The sequence below is a fragment of the Poecilia mexicana genome, unplaced genomic scaffold (assembly GCF_051168715.1).
Source record: "Poecilia mexicana isolate PSO_F unplaced genomic scaffold, ASM5116871v1 scaffold_11, whole genome shotgun sequence".
NCBI lineage: Eukaryota > Metazoa > Chordata > Actinopteri > Cyprinodontiformes > Poeciliidae > Poecilia > Poecilia mexicana.
In genome coordinates, this window is record NW_028263380.1 from 26,002,869 (window position 1) to 26,024,771 (window position 21,903).

At 40.3% G+C, this 21,903-nt stretch overlaps 1 protein-coding gene across 1 annotated transcript in view; it reads right to left on the reverse strand.

Moving 5' to 3' along the window:
• Positions 1–526: 526 nt before the first annotated feature.
• rnf19b (ring finger protein 19B) overlaps positions 527–21,903 on the reverse strand; it is a 42,010-nt gene continuing 20,633 nt past the window's right edge. Inside the window, exons 2-10 of the mRNA XM_015003056.2 lie at positions 20,000–21,142; positions 11,549–11,748; positions 8,005–8,149; positions 7,759–7,921; positions 5,866–5,980; positions 5,644–5,784; positions 4,853–5,042; positions 4,632–4,766; positions 527–3,947 (exon numbers count right to left, since the gene is read on the reverse strand). Of these exons, the coding sequence (XP_014858542.2) occupies positions 3,530–3,947; positions 4,632–4,766; positions 4,853–5,042; positions 5,644–5,784; positions 5,866–5,980; positions 7,759–7,921; positions 8,005–8,149; positions 11,549–11,748; positions 20,000–20,637 (2,145 nt within the window). The 5' untranslated portion in view covers positions 20,638–21,142 and the 3' untranslated portion in view covers positions 527–3,529. The remainder of the gene's footprint in view (positions 3,948–4,631; positions 4,767–4,852; positions 5,043–5,643; positions 5,785–5,865; positions 5,981–7,758; positions 7,922–8,004; positions 8,150–11,548; positions 11,749–19,999; positions 21,143–21,903) is intronic.

Genomic DNA, 21,903 nt, shown 5'->3' on the forward strand with positions numbered 1-21,903 from the left:
TTCTTACTCTCCAATCATATTTTATTTGCCTGTTTTTGTGTATCTGACGAATTAGTAATATAAAGGATATTTTTATGTAAAGATTTTTTTTATTGTTTTCATATTGTTTTTGTTATAATTGCATAAACTTTTTAACAATTGCAGGAAGAAGGTTTAAGCTCATTAACTGCAAAGCAATTAAAGCTCAGGAAACAAAAAGTCCATACGGTATATCACTGACAAAACACCACTCCCACAGTGAAGCATGGTGTAGGCAGTATCATGCTTTTTAGACTTTGCCAAGGTTGATGAATTTATGAAGTTTCAAAGCCTGCAGGTGTTTGCTACAAATTTTGAGATGGAGTTCAATTGTTATCATCCCAACGAGTCAATGTCTTAAACAAAATACACACAAAAATTCTAATGAATAAAATGTCTACACTTTCTGAGAAGTTTGGCAAGTCAATGGAGAAAAAACAGCTGATGTGAAGTTGTGCAGCAAAAGCATTGTTTTTTATGGCTATTATAACAGACAATAAAACATGGCTTTGGTGCAACATAAAATTGTGTTTATTTATTCATTTCCCCCCCAAAAAAACTCCACAGTCTCACAGTCCTGCATGTGCAGCCTCTCATCAGACCGAGGCTTTAACCGCAACAAGAACAAAAAACAAAACAAAACAAAACACAGTTCCTTTAGTTATAACACTTAAATATTGCTATCTATAAACCATTTCAAATAAAGACAGAACCACCTGTGTTCCTAAAGGGACGTAACACTCATTCGGACTCTTTCAGGAAGTCCCAGTTTTCCGTCTGTGGTACATTCGTTTATTCTGAAAGATAGGCAAAAAACCAGTGACGTGTGTAGACAGAAACAGGACCGCCAAGTCACATAAGCAGCAGAATCCATAAAGCTACTCTGAGATGAAGAAAAAGGTTCCCGGGAACCTTTTCAAACAGAAGCACGGAGGTGATCCAAAGCTAAGAAACAGGTCAAGCTGTGACTGAGAGAAGCTTGCAGTTGGCTCCAAAACCACGTGTTCACAAGTGATACTGGCTGACCAGAGCGACACAAAGTTATAAAAAGGAATGAAAAATAATAAATTATGTTTAGTTCTTGCATCACAGCATTAATAAAAAAAGACAAAAAAAATACAATTTAAGGTCAAAAATACTGAGTGATAAAAGTTTTGGAGGCAAATGTTTCTCTCATTCCACCCTACAGAAAGGCTCCTTTTTTTGGTTGTACCACAGACTTTTGTTTTTCACTCAAGTAAACATGTTTACAGCAACAGATGATGTCAAGCAAATTAAAAAAGATAAATAAGACATTCAGATAAAGTGCACAAGTGCTCAGTCAAAAAAAATGACAAAGTGGATCGCACAAATACATTCATCACATGTTCTGTCATTCATGCACATAAAACTGGGTCAGACAGGCGCGATTTTACAAGGCAAGAACCACCAAAACGAGTTGGGCTATGATGGTTAGTGAGCGTCCAGACTGGTACCACGACACGGACCAGAAACAAAGTATGGGAGAGTTCTGATGGACGAAATGTGTGGAAAGCAGCCGGACAGTTCAGGTTCTAGCTAAAAGTAATTTTTATTGCATTATGTGAACAACCTAACCTGAAAAGTGAGAATTTATGATAAATTATTTAAACCACCTGACCTGCTCAACAACATGTTCAAATAAGTTTAAGGTAAATGTTTCTACCCTTAAGGGTTTCTTTTTGCTTAAAGAGTCTTCAGAAAGTTAAAACATCTCAGATAATTGGACAATTACCTAAAACGATATAGCAATACTTGATTTAGCAATAATCAATCATTTGCTCAATAATAACATTTATCAATAAATTTGTTTGACTTAAGTAAATATTTCTGTACAAAAGTCTTTTGTTTGGTTTAGCGCATCTCCATTAAGGGTAAGTCAGAAGACATGAAGTGGTACGATAGACGATACTGATAACCAATACCAATATTACAATACCTGTTTCAGCAATTACTGATAATAGTGGTCATCAATGACATGTTGAAATAGGTTTACTGCTTGTTTTAGGTAAATATTTCTTTTTAAAAGGGGAATTTTTTTGGCTTCGAGTCTTCAGAAAGTTTAAATCAAAGGACACCTCTCAAAATGGCACAATATACGATTACTGATAACCGATATCAATATTACAATACCTGATTCAGGAATAATCAATAATTTGCTCACTAATGATATATTCAAAAAAAATTATTGTTTATTTTGTTTAAATATTCAAAGGGAGTTGTTTTGGTTTTGCAAGTCTTCTTTAAGTTTAAATCAAAGGATACAAAACGGCATGATATACGATACCAATAATCAATACTGATATTTCTGTTTCAGTCATGACCAATAATTTGCTCAACAATAACACGTTGAAATAAGTTTTTTTTGAGTATTTTAGGTAAATATTTCTGTCTGAAAACACTTTTTGGTTTCACGAGTCTTCAGTAAGTTTAAATCAAAGGATACAAACAGCAACAGATACGATACCGATAACTGATATCGATATCTTTATACTTGAGAACAATCAATAGTTTCCTTTGTCCAGGCTGAATAGACTAAGGAAGAATCTGTGATTGTCACACACTAAAGATACAGATTTACGCGATACTAGAAAATGTACTATTTTTATACTGGCATACTTTTTTAATTAAATAAAACTATTCAGTAGTTTTGCTACAAAAATTTTCAAACAATAAAGCAACGATAAAATCAGCTAAATATTTCTGGCTTTTTTTGTAGTTTCTACAAAAAATATCTTAGACTCAGAGACTTGGTTCAGATTTGTATAAATGTTTCTTTTGCTCTGAGTTTTTTTGGTCCATCGTCATCAAATCTCTCAGTTGTTTGTTTCTGCAGCGTGTGCGAACCTTTCCTTCTACCCTTCACTCCTTCCTTCCTTCCTTCCTCCACTACCCTCCTCATCCTCTTTCCAGCAGGAAAAGCGACATCCAAGTGCGGCTTCGTCCTCTAAAGGTAAACTCTATAAGAGAAACCTGCGGCCTTTTTAAAACCTCCAGGTGAGAAATGGCTCATGCAGACTCATGCACGATGCAAAAAAAAAAAAAAATACATTTGTTGATGGCAGAAACAGCAGAAGCAGAAAAAAGCCAACAGCTGTAAGTCTCAATTCAAACACGCATCAGTTTCTTCACCAATCTGATTCTTTCTGCTGTGCTTGGTAACTTTCACCCCATGTTAACATTTAATTTTCGTATTTTTTCTTATAAATTTGTACTTTTTTGTTTCATTTTCTTTTTTTCTTTTTTGCTTAAGAAGCCAAGGCATTTTGCACCAAGGAGTAAACAACAAATCTCAGAGGTAGAACCCTGACCATTTACTCAGAAAGGAGGCTGGCCGGTAGATCGATAAGACAGACAGGAGGAAACAAACACCTGTCTGTGTTTCAGACCTTAAAGCAGCTGACGACAGATGACAGGAGGAAAAGGAAACAAAGTTTGAAGGTAAATGTTCAGGGTTTTGTCAGTTTTTGTGCAATCCTGAGAGCTGTGCCTCTCAGACGTACAAGATGACGTTGCTGTCTGCAGGACAGTGAAGGCCGTCGGTGGGGGGGTTCAGGGATCTGTAGGAGGGAGGCTGCAGCTGCCGGCAGCTTTTAGGATGAGGCGAGTCGCAGTCGTCCGACGTCAGCTCCGCGATGTCGTCCGACTGAGTGTCCGACATCTCCAGGTCGCTGCGGATGCTCTCCGGCTGGGCCAGGGTCACGTCTCTGAGCCCCTCCCTGATTGACGCCCCTGGCGACAGTCCCAAAGCCCCGCCCCTCCTGGAGCTGCAGTCCTGAGGCTCCTCCCCTCCTGAGGCAGTCGCCATGGCAGCAGAGCTCGGCTGTGGAGCTAGGTCCTCCTCACTGGTGAGGCAGAGATGGCTGGGTTTGGTCTCGATGTCCACCTGGATCTCCAGGTTGGTGCAGTCCCTGAGGAGATTTAAGACGAGTCAGTCAGCGTGAGGCGTAAAGATCTGACGTTCTTTAAAATCCAGGAATACAATGATATATTCAATTTATATCAGCCTCATTTTATATTCAAAACTGACAACTCACTCTTCTTCATCAGACATGTGGCTGTGCAAGACGCCCAGCTGCCCTGAGTTTTCCCCACAAGTAAGCTCTTACTAGCACTAAATTGTAAAGAATATGTTTCTCCTTTTAATACAAAAAGGCCCCAATTCCCAAAAACATTACAACTACATGAACCGCAGTGTGAAAACATGTTTCTTTTACATTGTTTACACTTTGCACAACATCCGTTTTCCAGAGAACAGACATGCAAATGAGCCAAAGAGCATTTAACGCTCATCTCTCCACCGCCAGTGTCTGAGTGGAGGCAGCTGAAACCAGGATGTTTCTGGAAATATGTGCAGCTTATGTTGCTCTAATATAAACCAAAAATCTAAAATGAAAAGGTTGAACCAGACACCGACTTCTGGACCTCTTTGGTGCCAGTTTGCCAGCTGCTGTTTCAGGACTGACAGGTGGGGAACCTTTAGTCCCATCGATGTCCTTATTTTACACCAGTGAAAATGTTTCCGAAAAGCTAACTTTGTTCTTAGTGAAAGCTACCAGGATGCCGTTCAGCCAGCCAGTCAGTCATCCTCTCACCTGTCAGGTAAGGTGTAAGAGGAAATGATGGATCCAGCCATCCCTCGGGTGCTGGCGCAGTCGCTTCCTGCTCCCAGACTTCCCGTCTCTCTCTGAGCTGATTCCTTAGCCAGTTCCCCTGGTTGAACTTCCAGCCTGCAGGACGAAAACATCCGAGTCAGGATATCAGATTGGTTAGAATCAATAAAAACTGGAGCAAAAAGAGCCACCTGACTCCTCACCTGCTGTACTTGCTGCTTCGGGTCCCCAAAGCGCCGCCGGCCAGCGTGTTGAAGTGTGGAGTGTCCCCCAGATTCCCAGGGGCCACAGAGAGGCCCTCACTGGGGGACGTGGTGCTCAGACCGCTGACCGCTCCGTCCAGGCTGCTCTCTCCGAGACTCGGAGACTTCAGGGCTCGCCACGCGTCGGCCACTGCAGAGTCAGACGGAAAAAATAACCCCAGTCAGATCCGGAAGATAAATCTGTTTGGATATTTTCACATCTGATAGTCAGTAGATTCAGTCTGAATACTGAAATAGCTAAGTTGGTGACTTTTTTGCTTTCACATTTAGAGCTTGGTTGGCATCAAACCAACCAAACCCTTTGAAAAGGTTGTTCCCCTCCTGGCCTGTGGGGGCGCTGCACCAAGAACCACTGAAGGAAACAACACAAAAACCTCTGAAGAAGAAGAACTTCCTTCTTCACCAAATGGAAACAAAAATGGAGTTGCGTCAGATTTTAGCGGTTGGAGGAGTTCTCTTTTGATCAGGAGCCATTTCTCCTGCTTGTGCTAAACTCACGAGTTTGATGAGGTTTTTATTTACCCAGAATGCCATGTGCTGTTGTTAACTTCAAACCCCACCACAGTTCAGTTCAACTAACTGAGACCTGCGTTTGTAGGTGGACAGAGTTCGATTACTCAGTCACACCTCCCACAATGAACCGGACTTTCTACGCAAACGGACTGGAGTCGGATTATAGTGGACTAAACTAGGATGGTCTGAATGCAGCCTAAGGTTTGATTGAAGCTCACCTGTGATTGGTCCGTCGTCTTCATCAAAGTCGATTCGCACGCCGCGACCCTTCCCTCTGCTGACGCCGCAGCCGCCTCCTCTGCAGAGCGAGATGGGAACAACGCCGTACACGTAGGCCAACATGATGGGAACGCCGATGCCTGGGAGCAGTTCAAGGTTTTTAGAAGATCTGCTCTGTCTTTGAGTTCAGGCAGCAGCAGAGATTCACCGGCGTTTCTTACCAACGCTGACAGCTGCGATGACAGGGGCGGTGATGACCGACAGGGCCACGCCCCCCGTGATGGCCAGATTCCTCCTGTGGCGAGACGCCTTCTTCAACTCGTAGTGAGCGTGGATCTGCAAAAAAAATACAATAACATCTCATATAAACAACAGAACCTCTGATTATTTCCTAAATTTGAGCTCGTGTATCAGAAAACAAAGTGGAAAACCAAACAGCCAGTAAAAAAATCCCAGATTTATAGTCAAACTTTAAGTTTAAAGTAATTCATAAATTTCACTTTAAAACAAGATGGCATCATCAGAAGAGCTCCAATGATGATCTGGAATGCAGCCTTTACTAATATGTCTTATGTCAATAAGAAATCCAGAGTCTGGATAAATTACAATCTAAACTCATGAAAACATCAAAATGGGTCAGGAATGAATGTGCAGTTCCACCTTCAGCCACAAGGTGGAGGTAAAGAGAAATAAACGCAACACAAACATGGCCTTGTCTGCTTTGAACACACAACCCTCATGTTTTCCAGTAAACGCTGTTTTGTCTATGACTGGAAGTTATCGCATCTCATTTAATATTTATAAGCAAACGCAAGAAACCCCAGAAATAAAAGAAAATGAGAAATGAAAGCCTTCCTCATTTAGAAACAACTTGTTTAATTTTGCTGATGGTTTAGGTGGAAGCTTGAGGCCAGCTTTGGTCATTTCTAGAAAACTGACATCACTGAGGTCAAAGTGAAACTTCAGCAGCAGCATTGAGCAACGCTGTAAGTTCCAGATAGTCGCCAGTGGATTGTGACAGACCAACTGTGTGTCTGTGGTTTCTGTTTCCTGTGCTGCCTGGAGGCGACAGCGCGAGAGAACTGACCATAAACCTGAATGAACGAGAGAACGAACCAATGAATGAATGAATGAATGAGCTCTGTGCGGGAAAGATGCAGCGATGTGTTCGCTGGAACTGACGTGTGATAAAGATGTTTGCACACGTATCAGATAATGTGCAAATGAAGGCGCAGAACACACAGCTGATGTTTCAATCATCTCCCCTGGAAAAGTCCCGTCACCTGCCCTCCACTTCCTGTTGTTGAATTACCGCATGCAGCGTGAAAAGGCACAAAAATGGAAACACTGGCCTAAGTTCTACCTTGGAAATCTGCATTTGAAATAAGAGTTATGGCAGGTTGTTAACTTCAGGGAAATATTTTGGCCAAAAAAATAAAAAATTATCAAAGTTACTTTCAGAATTGCACAGATAATAAAAACTGATTAAATGTCTGTTACTCAGCTTTTCTTTTTAATTCACCCTCACCTGCTTTCATCACTAAATATGGAAGTTAAATATTAATATACAAAAAATAAATATAGAAAAGTTTTGCTTAGCAAACAAAAATAATTAAAATAAATCTAGAAAAGTTCTGAATAAATATTTAAATAACACCATCAGTGTAAAAAGTACAAATATATGAAAATATGGCAAAAATAAATCAAATATATAAGAAATGTAATAGATAAAATGAGATTTAAAAATAAATTCAAAGTAAATAAAAAACAGAAGAGTGCAGTAGAAATATACGACAGTCTTCTGATTAAAAAAGTAATATAATAATTTATAATATATCAAACAAAAAATATGTACATATATTAAACATATTAAAAAGTTTGTATTTTTCTGAATACATGTACTTAAAATTAAATAAAGATACAAATATTTAAGATTTTTCTGCTCTTTGTTTTTTGTATTATAGATTCAAAAATGAAACGAACAAATAAAAAAAGTAATAATTTAAAACATAAAATACTAGGAAATAAACTCAAATGTTTGTAGCGAACATCAGAAACACAAACCAGCTGTAATCGACTTCATCTTGTGTTTTCAGTGAGAACTCTGCTCTCACCTTTCGGCCGACGTAAACCGGGATTCCGATGACCATGGCGGGAACGGCGATGCCGGCGATCAGCGTGATCCCGACCGGCGCTCCGATCAGCGTTCCCAGCTGCCACAGGATCTTCTTCTTCCTGCTCCAGGGTTTCTTCCCCCAGAAGGTGCAGCCGGACGGACTGCGGCGGGGAGCAGAGCAGCAACGTGAGTTCATCCCTCAGCAGGACGCCGCGCGGCGCCGCCGAGGCGGGCGGGGCCTTACCTGAGGTAGTGCAGGTCCGAGATCTCCTTCATGCAGAGCCAGCAGAACTCGCAGCCGCACACGGCGCAGGTCATGTGGTTGCAGCTGCCGTCGTTCATCTTGATGATGTAAGCGCCGCAGCGAGGGCAGGGCTTGATGTCATCAGCTGGAGACAGAAGGAGACGAGGTCAGACGCTTCCGCTTCAGGAGACGTTACTGACTACAAACTGAGGAAACATCGGAGCTCTGGCAGCTCCTCTAATTAAGAAAACTGCTTCTTACAGGAGTTTGTGCTGAGATGGGAGTTTTTTCTTCCACTAAATTATCTGAAAGCATGCTTTTCTTACTGTTACTTTTTTAAAATACTTGATGAAACATTTGTGAACCTCTTTCAGAAGAACCAGTTTCCTAGATGATTCTGAAAACTGTGAGGCTGTTCAGAAAAACTGAGAGACTGGAGTTTTTCCCTCCACTAAATCATCGTTTCTCTTAATGTTTGCGTTTTAGAAATAAGTCTGTATTTTATGGAACATTTCTAAACCTCTTAACAGAACCAAAGCTCTAGACGCTGCAGGAATTGAGATTGCACAGTTTTCAGGAAAGCTTGAAGAGACAGGAGTTTTTTCTTCCACTAAGTCATCTGAAAGGACTTTTTTCTTACAGTTCCCTTTTTATAAATAACTCTGTACTTCATGAAACCTTTCTGAATGTCTTTTAAAGAAACCAAAACTGAACCTGAGTTTCATTTATAGAAACTAATCATGTTTTTTTTATCTGCTGCCAGGAAACAACCGGTTATTGAGAAACAAATAAAACTCCTAAGCCGCTGCAGGAAGGACCTACAAGCTGAGAAACTCTCCATCGGGATGATAATTACACCGGAGGATATTTGGAGGCTTGAACATCGGAAATAAGACACGTTTGTTGATTCAATAAAAACAGCATCAGGGTTTATTTCTTTCTGAAAACATGAAAACTGAAGATTAGGAGATAAAAACTGGCAGCTGGAGGGATTTACTGGAAGGATTTTTAATCAAAACAGGATTAAATGACTTCATGTAGATATGGATTCATCCTGCGGTGTTTTACCTGCGGTGTGTTTCTGATTGCATCACAATGAAAACACATTTCCACATTTTCTGTTTATTTCTGCTGGTTTTTTCCATTTCTGTCAGATTGCATGAAACAGAGAAGTGATGCTTCATGACGTCTGGCCCAGCAGCGACTTTCGTTTTAATTACAAGCAGATGCCGTTGATGTCTACAAAACAGGAAGTTCAAATAAATGCGAGACTTTTTTTCTCACATCTCAATTGAAAATAGTTTTGAGTTTTGTGTCTTTAAGGAGAAAATATGCACTGTAAAAACACAAAATCTGACCAAGTGTTTTAGTTTCTACTGAAAATATCTTAGTGCACTTGAAATAAAACAAAACTAATTTACATGCAAGTTTTTAGCAGGAACAGGAGCTTGTTTGAAGTCAATAATTCATTAATATTGATTTCAAAAGTATTAGTTCTACTAGCAGATGTTTTAACTTACAATATTTTTCCATGATTTAAGTGAATATTCAGTGGAATACAAATATAGACTCTAAAGAAGCTCCTGCATCTTATTAAAATGTTACCTGTAAGTTAGCTTAGCCTAACTTACAGGTGTACTATTTGTCAAAATCTTACTAAAATTACTTGGTATGATTTTGTGTTTTTACAGTGAAGTTGTTGCCGTTTTCTTCTATTTCTGATTGTTTTTTCCCTGAATGTTTCAGTACAAACACATTGAACTTATTAGTTGGTAATTATGAATCTTTTTCGTCACTGGGGAGGAAATATGTCTCACTCTGCTTCGCAGAACTTTTAAAATCTGAATTTTCTATCATGAAAGTTCTGTTTAAGGTCCAGACTTTGACTAGACCAATCAAAAACCTTTTGTTTTTAGCCACTCTGAAAGAGAGTTGTTCTCCTACAGGAGAGAGCAAGTGATTTCAAAGCAGCCGGACCATCATACTGCCACCACCGTGTCTGACTAGGAATGAACTTGGCTTCATCAGTCCACTGAATGTTTTCCAGGGAATCGTCTCCATTGTTTACAGTGTAGAAATGTTTTTCTGGAGGTCCAAACATTCAGAAATGACTTTTAACCCTCTCCTGACTGATGGATGTTAATGATTTGTTGCTTTGAGATCTATGAACTCTAAACTTCACGCTGTCAGACATTTTATGATTTCACAGGTTAATTACCAAAACTGAACCAGAACTCAGTTTAATCTCTGCTTCCACACAAGATCAGCTTGGGTTAGAAAGCTTTTTATAAGTTAATAAAATGATTATCTGAAAGCTGCTTTTTCCATTTCCTCAGGTTGTTAAAATTAGTTTGATCTTCTGAAACCTTCAAGCAACAAAAGAAAAAAAAAAAAAAAACTGAAGCTGAATGTCAGAAACGCATCAAGCTTCCACACCTGTAGCTGAAACAAACTAAAGCTGCTGTGCTGGATGCATCTGCTGTGCAGCAGCTCCAAACATGATCCTGCATCTGACCTGCAGCTTTGATGACATTTAAGGTTTGACAGGATGCAGGACGCTGCAGAGCTATGAATAGAAACAGATGACTGATTTAAACGCTTCACACTTCCTCCAGCGGTGGGAACGCAGCGCAGCTTCTGCAGCAGACGCATCACACAGCTTTGAAGCTGACAGACTGAGCAGATGGACGTGTGATAAAGTTGACAAAGTCAGAGTCTCAGAAAGGTGTGAAAATGATGGTTTCAAACAGGAAATGCTGCTGAAGACTCTGCACAGTCTGCGTAATCGGCTGCATCAGTAGCAGACGGAGTTTAGTTTATCGACTGACGGGTCTCTTTAATCTATTAAAACCAAAAACTGTGCTTGTCTCACGTGATTAAACTTGAACATTTTGTAACAAAACAAGAACCTCACAGACTGCTGAACAGAAAAATAAAGAATGAGAAAAACTAAATACTAAAAACACTTAATTTCCTGTGTTCTTACAGAAGTAAGGAGCTTGCTGTTTATATTTCAAAACAAAACCACAGTGAGAAGTTTTTATGGCCACTGTAGATAGAAAAAGAATGAGAAAATTTCCACCAAAAAGACAAAAACATTTGAGTTTAATGTCATAAATTTGATAGAAAATACAAAGAAATTTTAAGATTAATCTCAGAAATTGTTTAGGAAAATTTGTATTTTAGAAATTTTCTGAGTTTTAGAAATTTAAAATTTTTGACTTTTAAAACTCAAAAACATCCCATTTTTTTCTAGAAAATTTCTGAGATTTATCTAAAAATTTCTGAGCTTTATGGCTGAAATTAACTCATCTTATTATTATTATTATTTACAAAGGCCCTACGTGGTGTTATACAAACAATACTCTGTTTGGCGCCCTCAGATGGATGGAGGCCAAACTACAACACTAAAAGAAAGTCTAAGTGGACGAATTAATCAAATGGAACTAATTTTAATCTAATAAACCATTAATCGATTAGTCCCTGGTTTAGGTCCAGTGAGGGTGAGGCTGATAGGAGAGAGTTTGGGCTTTTGGGGACTCACCTGGCCCCTGTTCCTGGGTGTAGCTGGGCGAGTGTCCGCTGTGGGTGTGCAGGGATTGGGCCCGCTGCTGCCGGGCCGAGTCGCAGGTCTGGTTCGGGTGCCACGCCTGTTTGCAGTGGTAGCAGAACTCTGCGCCGCATCCCTCTCTCCGACACACCAGCCTGGGACAGCTGGCGCAGCCTGAGGCGATGACTGCAAACCTGACAGCAAAACATGGAGGAGGCACAAATAAATGAGTCAGAAAATAACATTTTCCAATCTATGAGGCACCGTCAGGCAAACAGTCAAGCGTTGCAGCATCACAGAGCAAACCAAGCGGGTCGCTGGCACTTTATGAGCTCCTTAGAGCCGGTTTTAATCTGCAGAAGTGACGGTTAGGAGGATCCTCGCACCCATTTTGCACCTTGGTTAGTAGAACCTCAGTCTGCAGGTCTTTAGAGGGAACTGGGAATAAATAATGAGGCAAGCTGTCATGTAAGCTGTTTCACACCAGTCTCCAGGGAATGAACGTCTCCATGTCGGAGACGCAGCGTGGGAGGCAATCAGTGGCGCAAATGGGTACAAAAACCCTGAGCAGCCGTTTAAAAGAGAAGAAATGATGATTTTCATGTTTTCTCAACTTGTTTAAAAGCTTCACAAACAGAAAGCAGCGTGATGATGAAGAAATGCTTAACATCTATTATATAAATAACTTTGTTACCTAAATGTTGTTTTAAGATTAATATTGTACAAAATGTCATAATTGCTTTTTTAAATTCAAAATTTAACAACGCTGCATTGAAAACAAACATTATTCTATTATTGTAAATGAAGTGAACCCACTAACAGCTGAAATCCATGAATCCATAAAAACTCCTCTAAAATGGTTAGAACTGCGTGTTTTAACAGATCAAACATAAAATATGCCCTAAGATGCATTAATGCGAACAGTGGAAACTGTCTTAGCACCAGAACAGAAGCTAACATCCACAGTCTTCTTCACTCTTTGAGTTTCAGCCAATCAGAACCAAGGAAGATTGACTGGTTTGAAAACGTTAGCCAATAGCAGTTCAATTAGCATTCAGTATTTTCTTTCTAATATATAAAAAATATTCTCTAGGTAAAAGTCTGCGAATAGGCAACAAACCAGCTATTAAAGACGCATTGTGGAGGATCGAGTGCCACCTAGTGGCAAATCCAGGAAAGGTTCAGTAACACAAGGAAGTAGCTCCACTGGGGAGAAAGAAACAATCTTAGATTAACCACCTCTGGTTTTATCGGTTTAAAGATAAAAAGCAGTTCCAGAACCAGGTTCAATATTTCAGAAATCATCTTTGTTTTTAATATTAAAAACAGCAAAATGTTTCATTATCCAAGAACTTGAAATGCAGAACATCTGGTGCCCGGCAACAAAGACGGAGATTAGCAGGAGACTGGGATTTAAGAGAGTGTCAATCACACAAGCAATCACAAAAGAGAGGATTACAAAAGGCTGTCAGGAAGCTAAGTGGCTGAAAACCCGTCGTGGGAGTGAAAGAAGAACAAAACAAACGTGCTGTCATTTTTTCTGAAAGCTATTTGTGTTTTTAGGGCTATTAAAAGGAAGGAAATGATAACATGACAAACAGTTTTATTGTGTTGCTCCTCTAATGTGGCAGCTCAGCGTTCCACTTTAACGCCTCCTCAAACTCCGACAGGCCGAATCTCAGGACTGGGACTGAGCAGATATCCTTCCTCCTGATGAGTCCAGATTAACTTTGTTATCTGCTTCACCATGCGAGGAGAGAAAAGCAGGAAATGTAAAGATAATGGGAGGTAAAAGCGCACCGTTTGGTTCTGAGCAGAGAGAGACTTTCATCCGTCTCTCTGACTGCAGAATGTTTGTTTCAATAAGAAAAAGTCTGGCCTTAAAGGGGCAGTGTTTTGTGAAATCGACTTTTTCATTCTCTCATCAAAAACACACCTGGAGTGTTGCCTTGATTCTTTCATGCATGCTTGAGAAATCCTTTCATCTCCATTGCAACCATTCAGCTGTGCAAAATGCCTGGTTGGACCTAGCTCCGCCTTCGAGGTGGAGCTCCTCCCCCACTCAGCTCCTTCAGACTAGAAAGGAGCAATTAGCAAACACCTGGTGGAACTGCTGAGCTCGTTATGGGAGCCACTGCTCAGTGAAACTCTTCCTAAGGTGGAGTTTCAGAAAGAGCAGGAGCTTCTTAAAGAGACAGAGGCCCAATTTCAGGGCGTTAAATTACAAAGTCAAATTTCTTTTAAGTAATATTTAATTTATGCAGCATTTCTTTAACAGATGAAGGTAACAGTTAATTTAGTGTGCTATAAAATGGTACTTTTTGACTGGAACATACATGATACTTCCCCTTTAAAAAGGATTTTCAACTGAGAAGCAGATGTTGAAAGTCGAGTCTTTAAGGAAAAGCAGAACAAACCAGATCATCTGAACTTCAACTTCATGTCATGTTTTCAGCAAACAGTGACTGGAGCGTAAATTTTCAACAGATTTGACTGAAGAAATGTAAATAAACTGTTTTTATATGGGCTGCTGGTTGCAAAGAGTCTAAAGATATGGTGCATGTCACGTTACGGCCTTGAAGTGAAAACAAGCAGTCGCAGCGCTCACCACAGCCAACCTCACTGTGAACCGATTGGTCTGAATTTGGCCGTTCTTAGAGAAAAATGATTCATAACACAGACCAGATTTATCTGTTCTCATGGGACTTTCCTCAGCTTATTTTCCTTTTCCAGACAAGATGAGACAAGAAGCAACATTCCTGGAAGGCGTCATTATTCTCACTGCTCCTCTGCCAGAAACGAGCCAGACTTTCCACCCTTCAGTGACTTCACCCACTTTCGATTAAAGTGGAGCTAATAAAAACACAGATTAACATGTTTTCCCTGTTACATCAACACTTCAGGTCTTCTAAAGAGGTGAGGGATTTATCAAAGACGTGACTTCCTAACCGCTTTTTATTTCTAACAGCAGGTAAAAAGAAGAGCTGGAATGTTAATGGGACACAGATTCTCTACATTCAGCTGGAAATCAAATAAATCTGGAGTTTGAAAACTGAGAAAGAGGCTGCAGACCTCACCCTAAAATTAATACTTCACATTCACATATTATGACTTCTTACTTTTAGTCATATGATTTTATTTTCAAGTGGCTCTTTTCTCATTATTATGAGTATTTTTGTAATATGACTTCTTGTTGTATGACTTTATTCTTGTATCATTGCTAATTTTTTCTCATATTACAGCTTTATCGTCTTAATATTGTGACTCGACTCATTTAGACTTACAGACGTAGAACTTTATTCTTGACATAATTCTCCTGTGAACTTTTCTTTTGTTGCAGAATTATAACTTTATCTTCATTGTTTAGTTTCTTTTTCTTAGTCTGGCATTAATACTCTGTATTAAGGCTCATCTTTATTTGCTAATTTGTTAAAATTCTCCAAATGTCTCAGATTGTGCGCCGACTCGCCGCGTGTTTGAGAGGAAACATCCAGACTCTCCTGTGTGCATGCATCTCACACACACACGCACACACACACACACCAGCAGACCCAACAGAACCGCTCTTCTCGCCTCTGTCGGCTGCATAAGCTCAGAATCCTCATGCCGGTCTGACATGTATGTATTGATCGGTGTAATTAAGCCCTGTTGCCCCGGCAACGCTCCCTCTGCATGGCATTGATAGTTGCCATAGCAACTGACATCCGGAGCCGAGAGAGACCAGGCTTTGTTCTGACTGGATGCTCGGATCCAACCGTCACGGATTCTGACTGGTTCAGGCCACGAACACGGGGTCAAAGGTTAACCAGAGTGTGTCTGTCGTTCAACATGCTCCACCTGGAGGCAGGTTTTAGCTTTACAGACTGGGATTACTGGAGCAGAACTGGGTTTAAACCAGTTCATGAGGAAAGAGAGGAGCAGAAACCAAGACAACACGTTTAAAGATTCACATACTAAACCATTAATAAGTGATTATTGTTTCTGTTTGTCTATTTCTTTGACTAGACCACTACAGAACCTTTTTGTTTGTTTTTTAATCATTCAAGGTGAACCTGCTCTGATGCTTTGGATCATTTTCCTGCTGCATGAAGGGAAAGTTTTAAAGTAACGCAGAAAGAAAAAGATGCTATGCTTCTTTTTTTACAGTGTTTGTAAGAATCTGACACATTTATTTTATTCTTAACTTTGTGACTGGGCTTCATTTCTACAGATTGAATTCATATTTTTTAAAGAAAAGAAATGTTACGACCAGGCACCACTGCTACAAAATAACTGATATTGTTTTTATCAGTTTGCTTTAAAACTAATCCATTTTTTAGCGTTCAGTCTTTAAATTTCAGGGCAGGAGAAGTTGGAGGCTGCTCCTCCTCTCCGGTGAAAACCGTCAGCCGTTCCCTCGGCTCTGCAGCTCTGGATGTTTGTGCTGAGTAACAATTTGGACTTTGTCAACCTGTCTGAATTAGAGTGAGGCTGAGTCACTGCTGGCGTCAGGCAGCGGACCGTCCGCTCTCATATTCAGGTCAGCAGCTCCGTCTTCTCCAGCTTCATTTTGTTTCCAACAGGAAGACGCAACAACTTATCTCTAATCTGGTTTGTCTGTAATCACAAACTGTTTCTGCTCGAATGTTCCCAAACAGAGATTAAATTACCACATCTTCAAAAAGATTTCAATCACACCAAGAAAACGTTAAGACGATAATGTTTACACAGTTGTTTTTTTTTTTTTTAAAAACAAAGCCTGTTGAGGTTTATTTTCATCTGCACTCTTGGATGACTCACACTGAACAAACAAGGAGGCCCAGAAAACAGAGAGAGGCCGAGTGACTGGATGGGTCTGACCGTGGGAGGAACTTCCACCAGACACAGAGGGGACAGTTGGGGAGTGGGCTGAAGATATTTCAATATGAAACCAGACCTGCTATCAAACACATAAACTGCATAAAAAAACGATATGACTGGCATTCAGAATGCATAAAATCACCTGAAAAACCACCATGAGTCACAATCACTTTGAGTCATAGCGCCACAAATGAGTGGGATGTCAGAAAATATACATAAAGCAAAAATAAAAGTCTTTTTTTGTGCAATATGATAATTTATATATCAGTTACATCGAAAATAATGTCTCTGCTTTTGTTGTCATTACTGCTTCCTGTCTTTAGGGGGCGATAACTGCAGAAAAACTAGACAGATTATTTCAAAGCAACAGCCAAAGAAGAAACAGGAAAAACTGTTAATTACCTCCAGTTTTTTTTTATAATTAAAACTGGAAATTTTCAAAAGAGATTTTAAAACTACGTCAATGTCTCAAAATCCACTGGTTGCTATGGTGACCCTGCCTTTAAGAAAAAGTGGGAAATGTAGCTTTGACACAAACAAAACCTGACATGAATTAGAAAACATTTAGTGATGATTAATAACAGGAAAATCCCTCTCCTGGTTTTACGTGAGGAAACGCTTCACTTCCAGTTTTTAAAAGGAAGCTAGCAAAATGAGAGCGAGTTAGCGGTGGAGCGAGAGCACGCTCTGCACTCTGGGCTGATTTACCAGAAAACTGGAAATCTGACAGCAGAGAGAGACACTCTGGGTGATAGTAGATAAAATAACCTCCATTTTCATTCATACATTTTATAGGTGGAGTTTAAACTGTGGCTTAAATTCAAAAGTTTCTGAAAATTTCATAGGGTGAAAAATCTGCAGTATCTGACATCATAACAAAACAATGGAAAAATAAAGTATATATATCATAAAGTTCTTAAAGTTTGACTTTATGTGACTTATTTTAACTTTAAATGATGTTTCTATTGTTAAGTGTAGCTGTTAAAATTCTACTGAATTAGAAAAACTTTGGGAAATTTTCCTCAGTACCATCTGATGTCTTCCAACTTAAAGTTAGAAACCTGCATTTCCTCATCGAGTCTCATGCTTGAAAGCTGAATGGGGTTTCCCAATGTGACTTTTCTGATTAACCAATCAGAAGATATAATTGCAACACAGCAAAATTACGCAAACATTTAACTGCCACAGCCAGGAAATAATCACAGGAGCAGTTTATCATTATGACTATAAATAAAACTCGTTATAACAAGTTTTATGTTGCATTAAAACCAAATTATTTTCTCATTTAAATGAAAAAACGGCAACAATTCACGAGATGTTTGAGTGCTATGTTGTCTACCAGAAATGGTAAAATGAATTAAATATAAATAACTTATTACTTTAACTGATTTACTCGTAAACAAAAACTTACCAAATAAAAAATATGTTATTTTGACTTAGTAAATATAAACTTGTCATTTTTACATTAATTTACATGAGCAGGTGGTACTTCCCCTAAATGCATATCACCTCATTTAAATGTGCACAAGTACAGAGACATTATTTCAGAAGTACAAATGTTAAAGAGCAAAACAAACTTTAGTTTGCACGCACTTATTGCTTTCCTAGGTTTTTTTATACGCTTAGAAAACTGAAATCGACGGTGGTCTTAGCTAGTAAAATTCTAGAGTTTTACTAGCTGGCACCTGAATAACGTCAAATAAACACTTTTTATTCTTTAAAAGTGTTATAAACTATAAAAAATAAAGTCATTTAGGAATATGTATAAAAAGTCCCATACAGAAGGAGTGCGTTTGGAAAGCCTTGCTTTTAAATGTCTGCCACCAGATGGCGTTGTTTCCCTCAGGTTGAACCTTTAAGTTTTATGGAGGGAAAAAGCTAACTATGGGATGATGGAAAACCATCAGATAGGAAACAAATCAACAGGAATGAATGAGTTCCTGATAACTGAACTGACTGAATGCTGGAAGTGAACCAGCAGACACCAGAATGTTTGTTTTTTTTGTTCTCACACCAAAGCTGCGCTGGAATAAAATATTTTTTCTCACATTCTACGAAAACAAAAAGCTTCATTGTCACCCAAATCTTTCTGAAAACGTCACAGAAAGCCGAGACGTGACAGGAAAAGAGATTTTTTTTCCAGCTACCACAGATTCTGTGGCTTTCCCCTGTGACTCTACCTGTACTTTCTACCCAAAACCAAAGCAGAAGAAGAATATCACAGACAATATCAAAGACAATGAATCACTCCTGCTTTTTATGATCAAACAAACGCCTCTCATTTGTTCCAGAAAGTGAGCGGCTCAGGCTCTGACTCGCTCCGACCACAGAAGCAGCTCGCGGCTCTCTAACCCACTTTCTGCCTCTCAGATTCTCACTTTCACGCCTTTCGTGTTTTTAATCTGTCCAGGTCCCAGAATCTCCTTCAGTCCTCTGTGAGACATAAACGCTGCATCCGGAAGCCGCTCACTGTAGTTTAATTTATGCTCTTAACAATAACTTCCTTGTTTTCACTCATTGCACAAATTCCCCTTAAAGAAATGAGAGGTGAGAGTCAAAGCTTCGCTGGTTTGACGTCAGATTTACAGTAAGTCTAATTACATCACAGAGAGACCAGGAAGTTCTCCTCTCAGATGGACACTGGCTAAAAGTCATCTAATTTAAGCTTTTATTTCCATAGTTGCTTCTCTAATATGTATTTTATGACTGTTATGATGTTTAAGTTTTAAATTTCTTCAACTTATCAGTTTTAAATCAAAATGACAGTGGCACCCACAGAAAAATGTTATAGGGTTGCAAATTCAAAAATACTTTATAAATCCCAAAGGGAAATTAAATGTTTAAGGATTTTTAAAGAGTAAATTAAATTAAGTGGAAAGATGAGGTCTGTCACAATAGCAAATATTGATAGACAATAAATTATCCCAGAAGTTATTGCGATAAACGATAGTATTGTTGTTTTGAGACCATTTTAAAGAAATTAAATGGTAACGGCATAATAATGCAAAAACACAATCTCAAAGATCAATAAACTTTAAATTCTAATGAACATCTAACACATTTTAAATATCTGCAATAAATAAACAAATCAACAGAAACAACACTTAAAATGAACAATCAGTCAATGGTAGGAATAGAAAAACGTCAAATCATGCAAATGGAGATTATTGAGCTTGTTTTAGTTTATGATGCGATTAACTGATTTAGAGCTTATTGCGACAGGGCCAGATACGGCTACAACAAACAAAAAACAATAAATAATAATAACTTTATCCCTTTACATATTGGGTTTTACATTTATGTCTATATTGAAGATCATGACTCTGTATGTTTTTCTCTGACAGGAACATGTTTCTCTGGGGGCAGGGGCGTATCAAGCATTTTTCAAGAGGGGCCCATGGACTCCTACAGCCCCCCTCATGGGGGCGCCACTGAAAAATTACCTTCTTTCTAATTTCTAGTTTTCTCTACTTTCTAAACGTCAGAATCTCTTCAGTTCGGGTTTGCTTGTGGGTCAGAACATCTCTGGTGTTTTACAAATCGAACATGTGATTCATCAAACACGTGATTCCCGGGTTACAGACGGCATCGTGAACCGTTACTCACCCGCAGTCGGGCGCAGGGCACCATCTGCAGTCCGGGTCGGAGGCGAGGCAGCGCCGCAGCAGGAACTCCTCGTACTTCTCCAGCAGGGCGGCGTCGTCCAGGATGTCGGCCACCTGCCGCGGGGCCAGCCTCTCGGCGCACTCGGGGCAGCTGAGCTGCACCCGGCTCTCCGTGATCTCGATGCGCAGGTACTGGCGCAGGCAGCAGAGGCAGGAGCGGTGGCTGCAGCCCAGCAGCTCGGGCAGCTGCTCGGCGGGCTGACGCACCAGGCACAGCGGGCACTCCAGGAGGTTGGGTTCTCCGGCGCCGGCCAGGGACGGCTGGCTGGAGGAGAGTGGCTTCGAGGGGGTGCTGCAGGCTGCGTCCTTGCTGTTTGTGGCGGCTGCGGCGGTGGCGGAGGGTGCGGTGGGCGTTGAACTCAAGGCGGCAGGCAGCAGCTGCTGCTGTGTGTGGTGATGATGAGCTAACGGAGCGGCCGCCCCTCCTTTGGGGGCCCGTCCGCTCCGGGAGCCCTGCTTGCTGTGGAAGAGGCTGTGGAAGGAGATACGGCCCTGGCGTTTCCCAGCTGCTCGGCACTTAGGGTTGGGAACGCCGCTGACCGATGAGTGAGGCGACTCTGAGCCCTTTTCTGAGCCCATTTTCCTTTTTAATTCCTCCTTGAAATTCCAACGAGGGGACACAAGCTGCGGTTTGTTTCCTCGTAAAACCAAACAAACAGTTTTTCAAGATCTTGGCTCAGACTCTTCAGGAACCTCCTCCCCTTGCTTTCATGAGAAAACAAACATTATCAGGAAAGGGCAGAGGGAGATAACAAACAGAAATCGAAAGGAGTGACGCAAGTACGCAGGAAAAAGAAAAAAATCCCCCTGAGGTCCCAGTTTGTCTCAGATTTGTCCAGATGAGGTTTCACAAAGAAAAAGGAGTGAAGAAAGTAGTTTTCTTCTCTGAGGCAGAAGACGGAGTAAAACTGTTTCACTCGTCACTCTCCTACAAAAACACAGAAAGGAATAAAACCTAAAAATCCACAGCTTGGTTGTTATAACTCCTCTGGTTTGGACCTCCTGATTCTACTCGGCCGAGTCCGGAGCGACTGATCCTCTTCCGCTCCTGTTGCTGAATGCCGGCGTCTCTGAACGCTCCTCTCTGTCGGGCAGAAAGAAGGCAGGAAGTTAGCACAAAGAGCATGCTCAGTCTGACACACAGCTCTCCTCCCTCCCTGCCTCTCTGCTTGGCTCCTCCTTGGTCTCACTTCAGGGGTTTTTTCTCTCCTGTGCATCTGAACCGATGATCTGTCTGCTCTCTTTGCGTTCGAACACACGATGGTCAAATGGAAGAAATTCTATGTTAAAACCTCAGATTCAACGCATGACATCATCCGCGACTCCACCCAATCACGTCTTTGTGTTAAAACCAGTCTCCCTCTCTACAGCATGCTGAGCACCACAAGCTCCTCTCCCACTTCACACTGCGCTGATACTGCCGTCACCATGGCAACGCTCAGTACAAGTAATGAAAACAGCGACTTGAATCTGCCTACAAACAAGAAGAGACACAACCTGGGGTAAACAGGTTAATAGAGTCAAATATACAAACCAAAAAAAATGTTTTAATGCTCAAAACTACTTTAGATGCTTCAGTCACAGGTAAACAGATTCAACAAGCAAAAAATGCAAAAAGAAACATAGAAATATAGACTTCTAAAACACTGAAATAGGTGTCCTAGAATTATGGAGGACTGTAATTACCAGAAAACAAAAAGAATTGTTTTACAAATATACCTTTTATATGTACACATACGCCATCAAAATATATGCAGATTTTACATTCACTATTAAGTAAACTGGTACAAAACACACACAGTTATATCTGCATTTCGATGTATGGGGGCCTGAAATTGCCAAAAA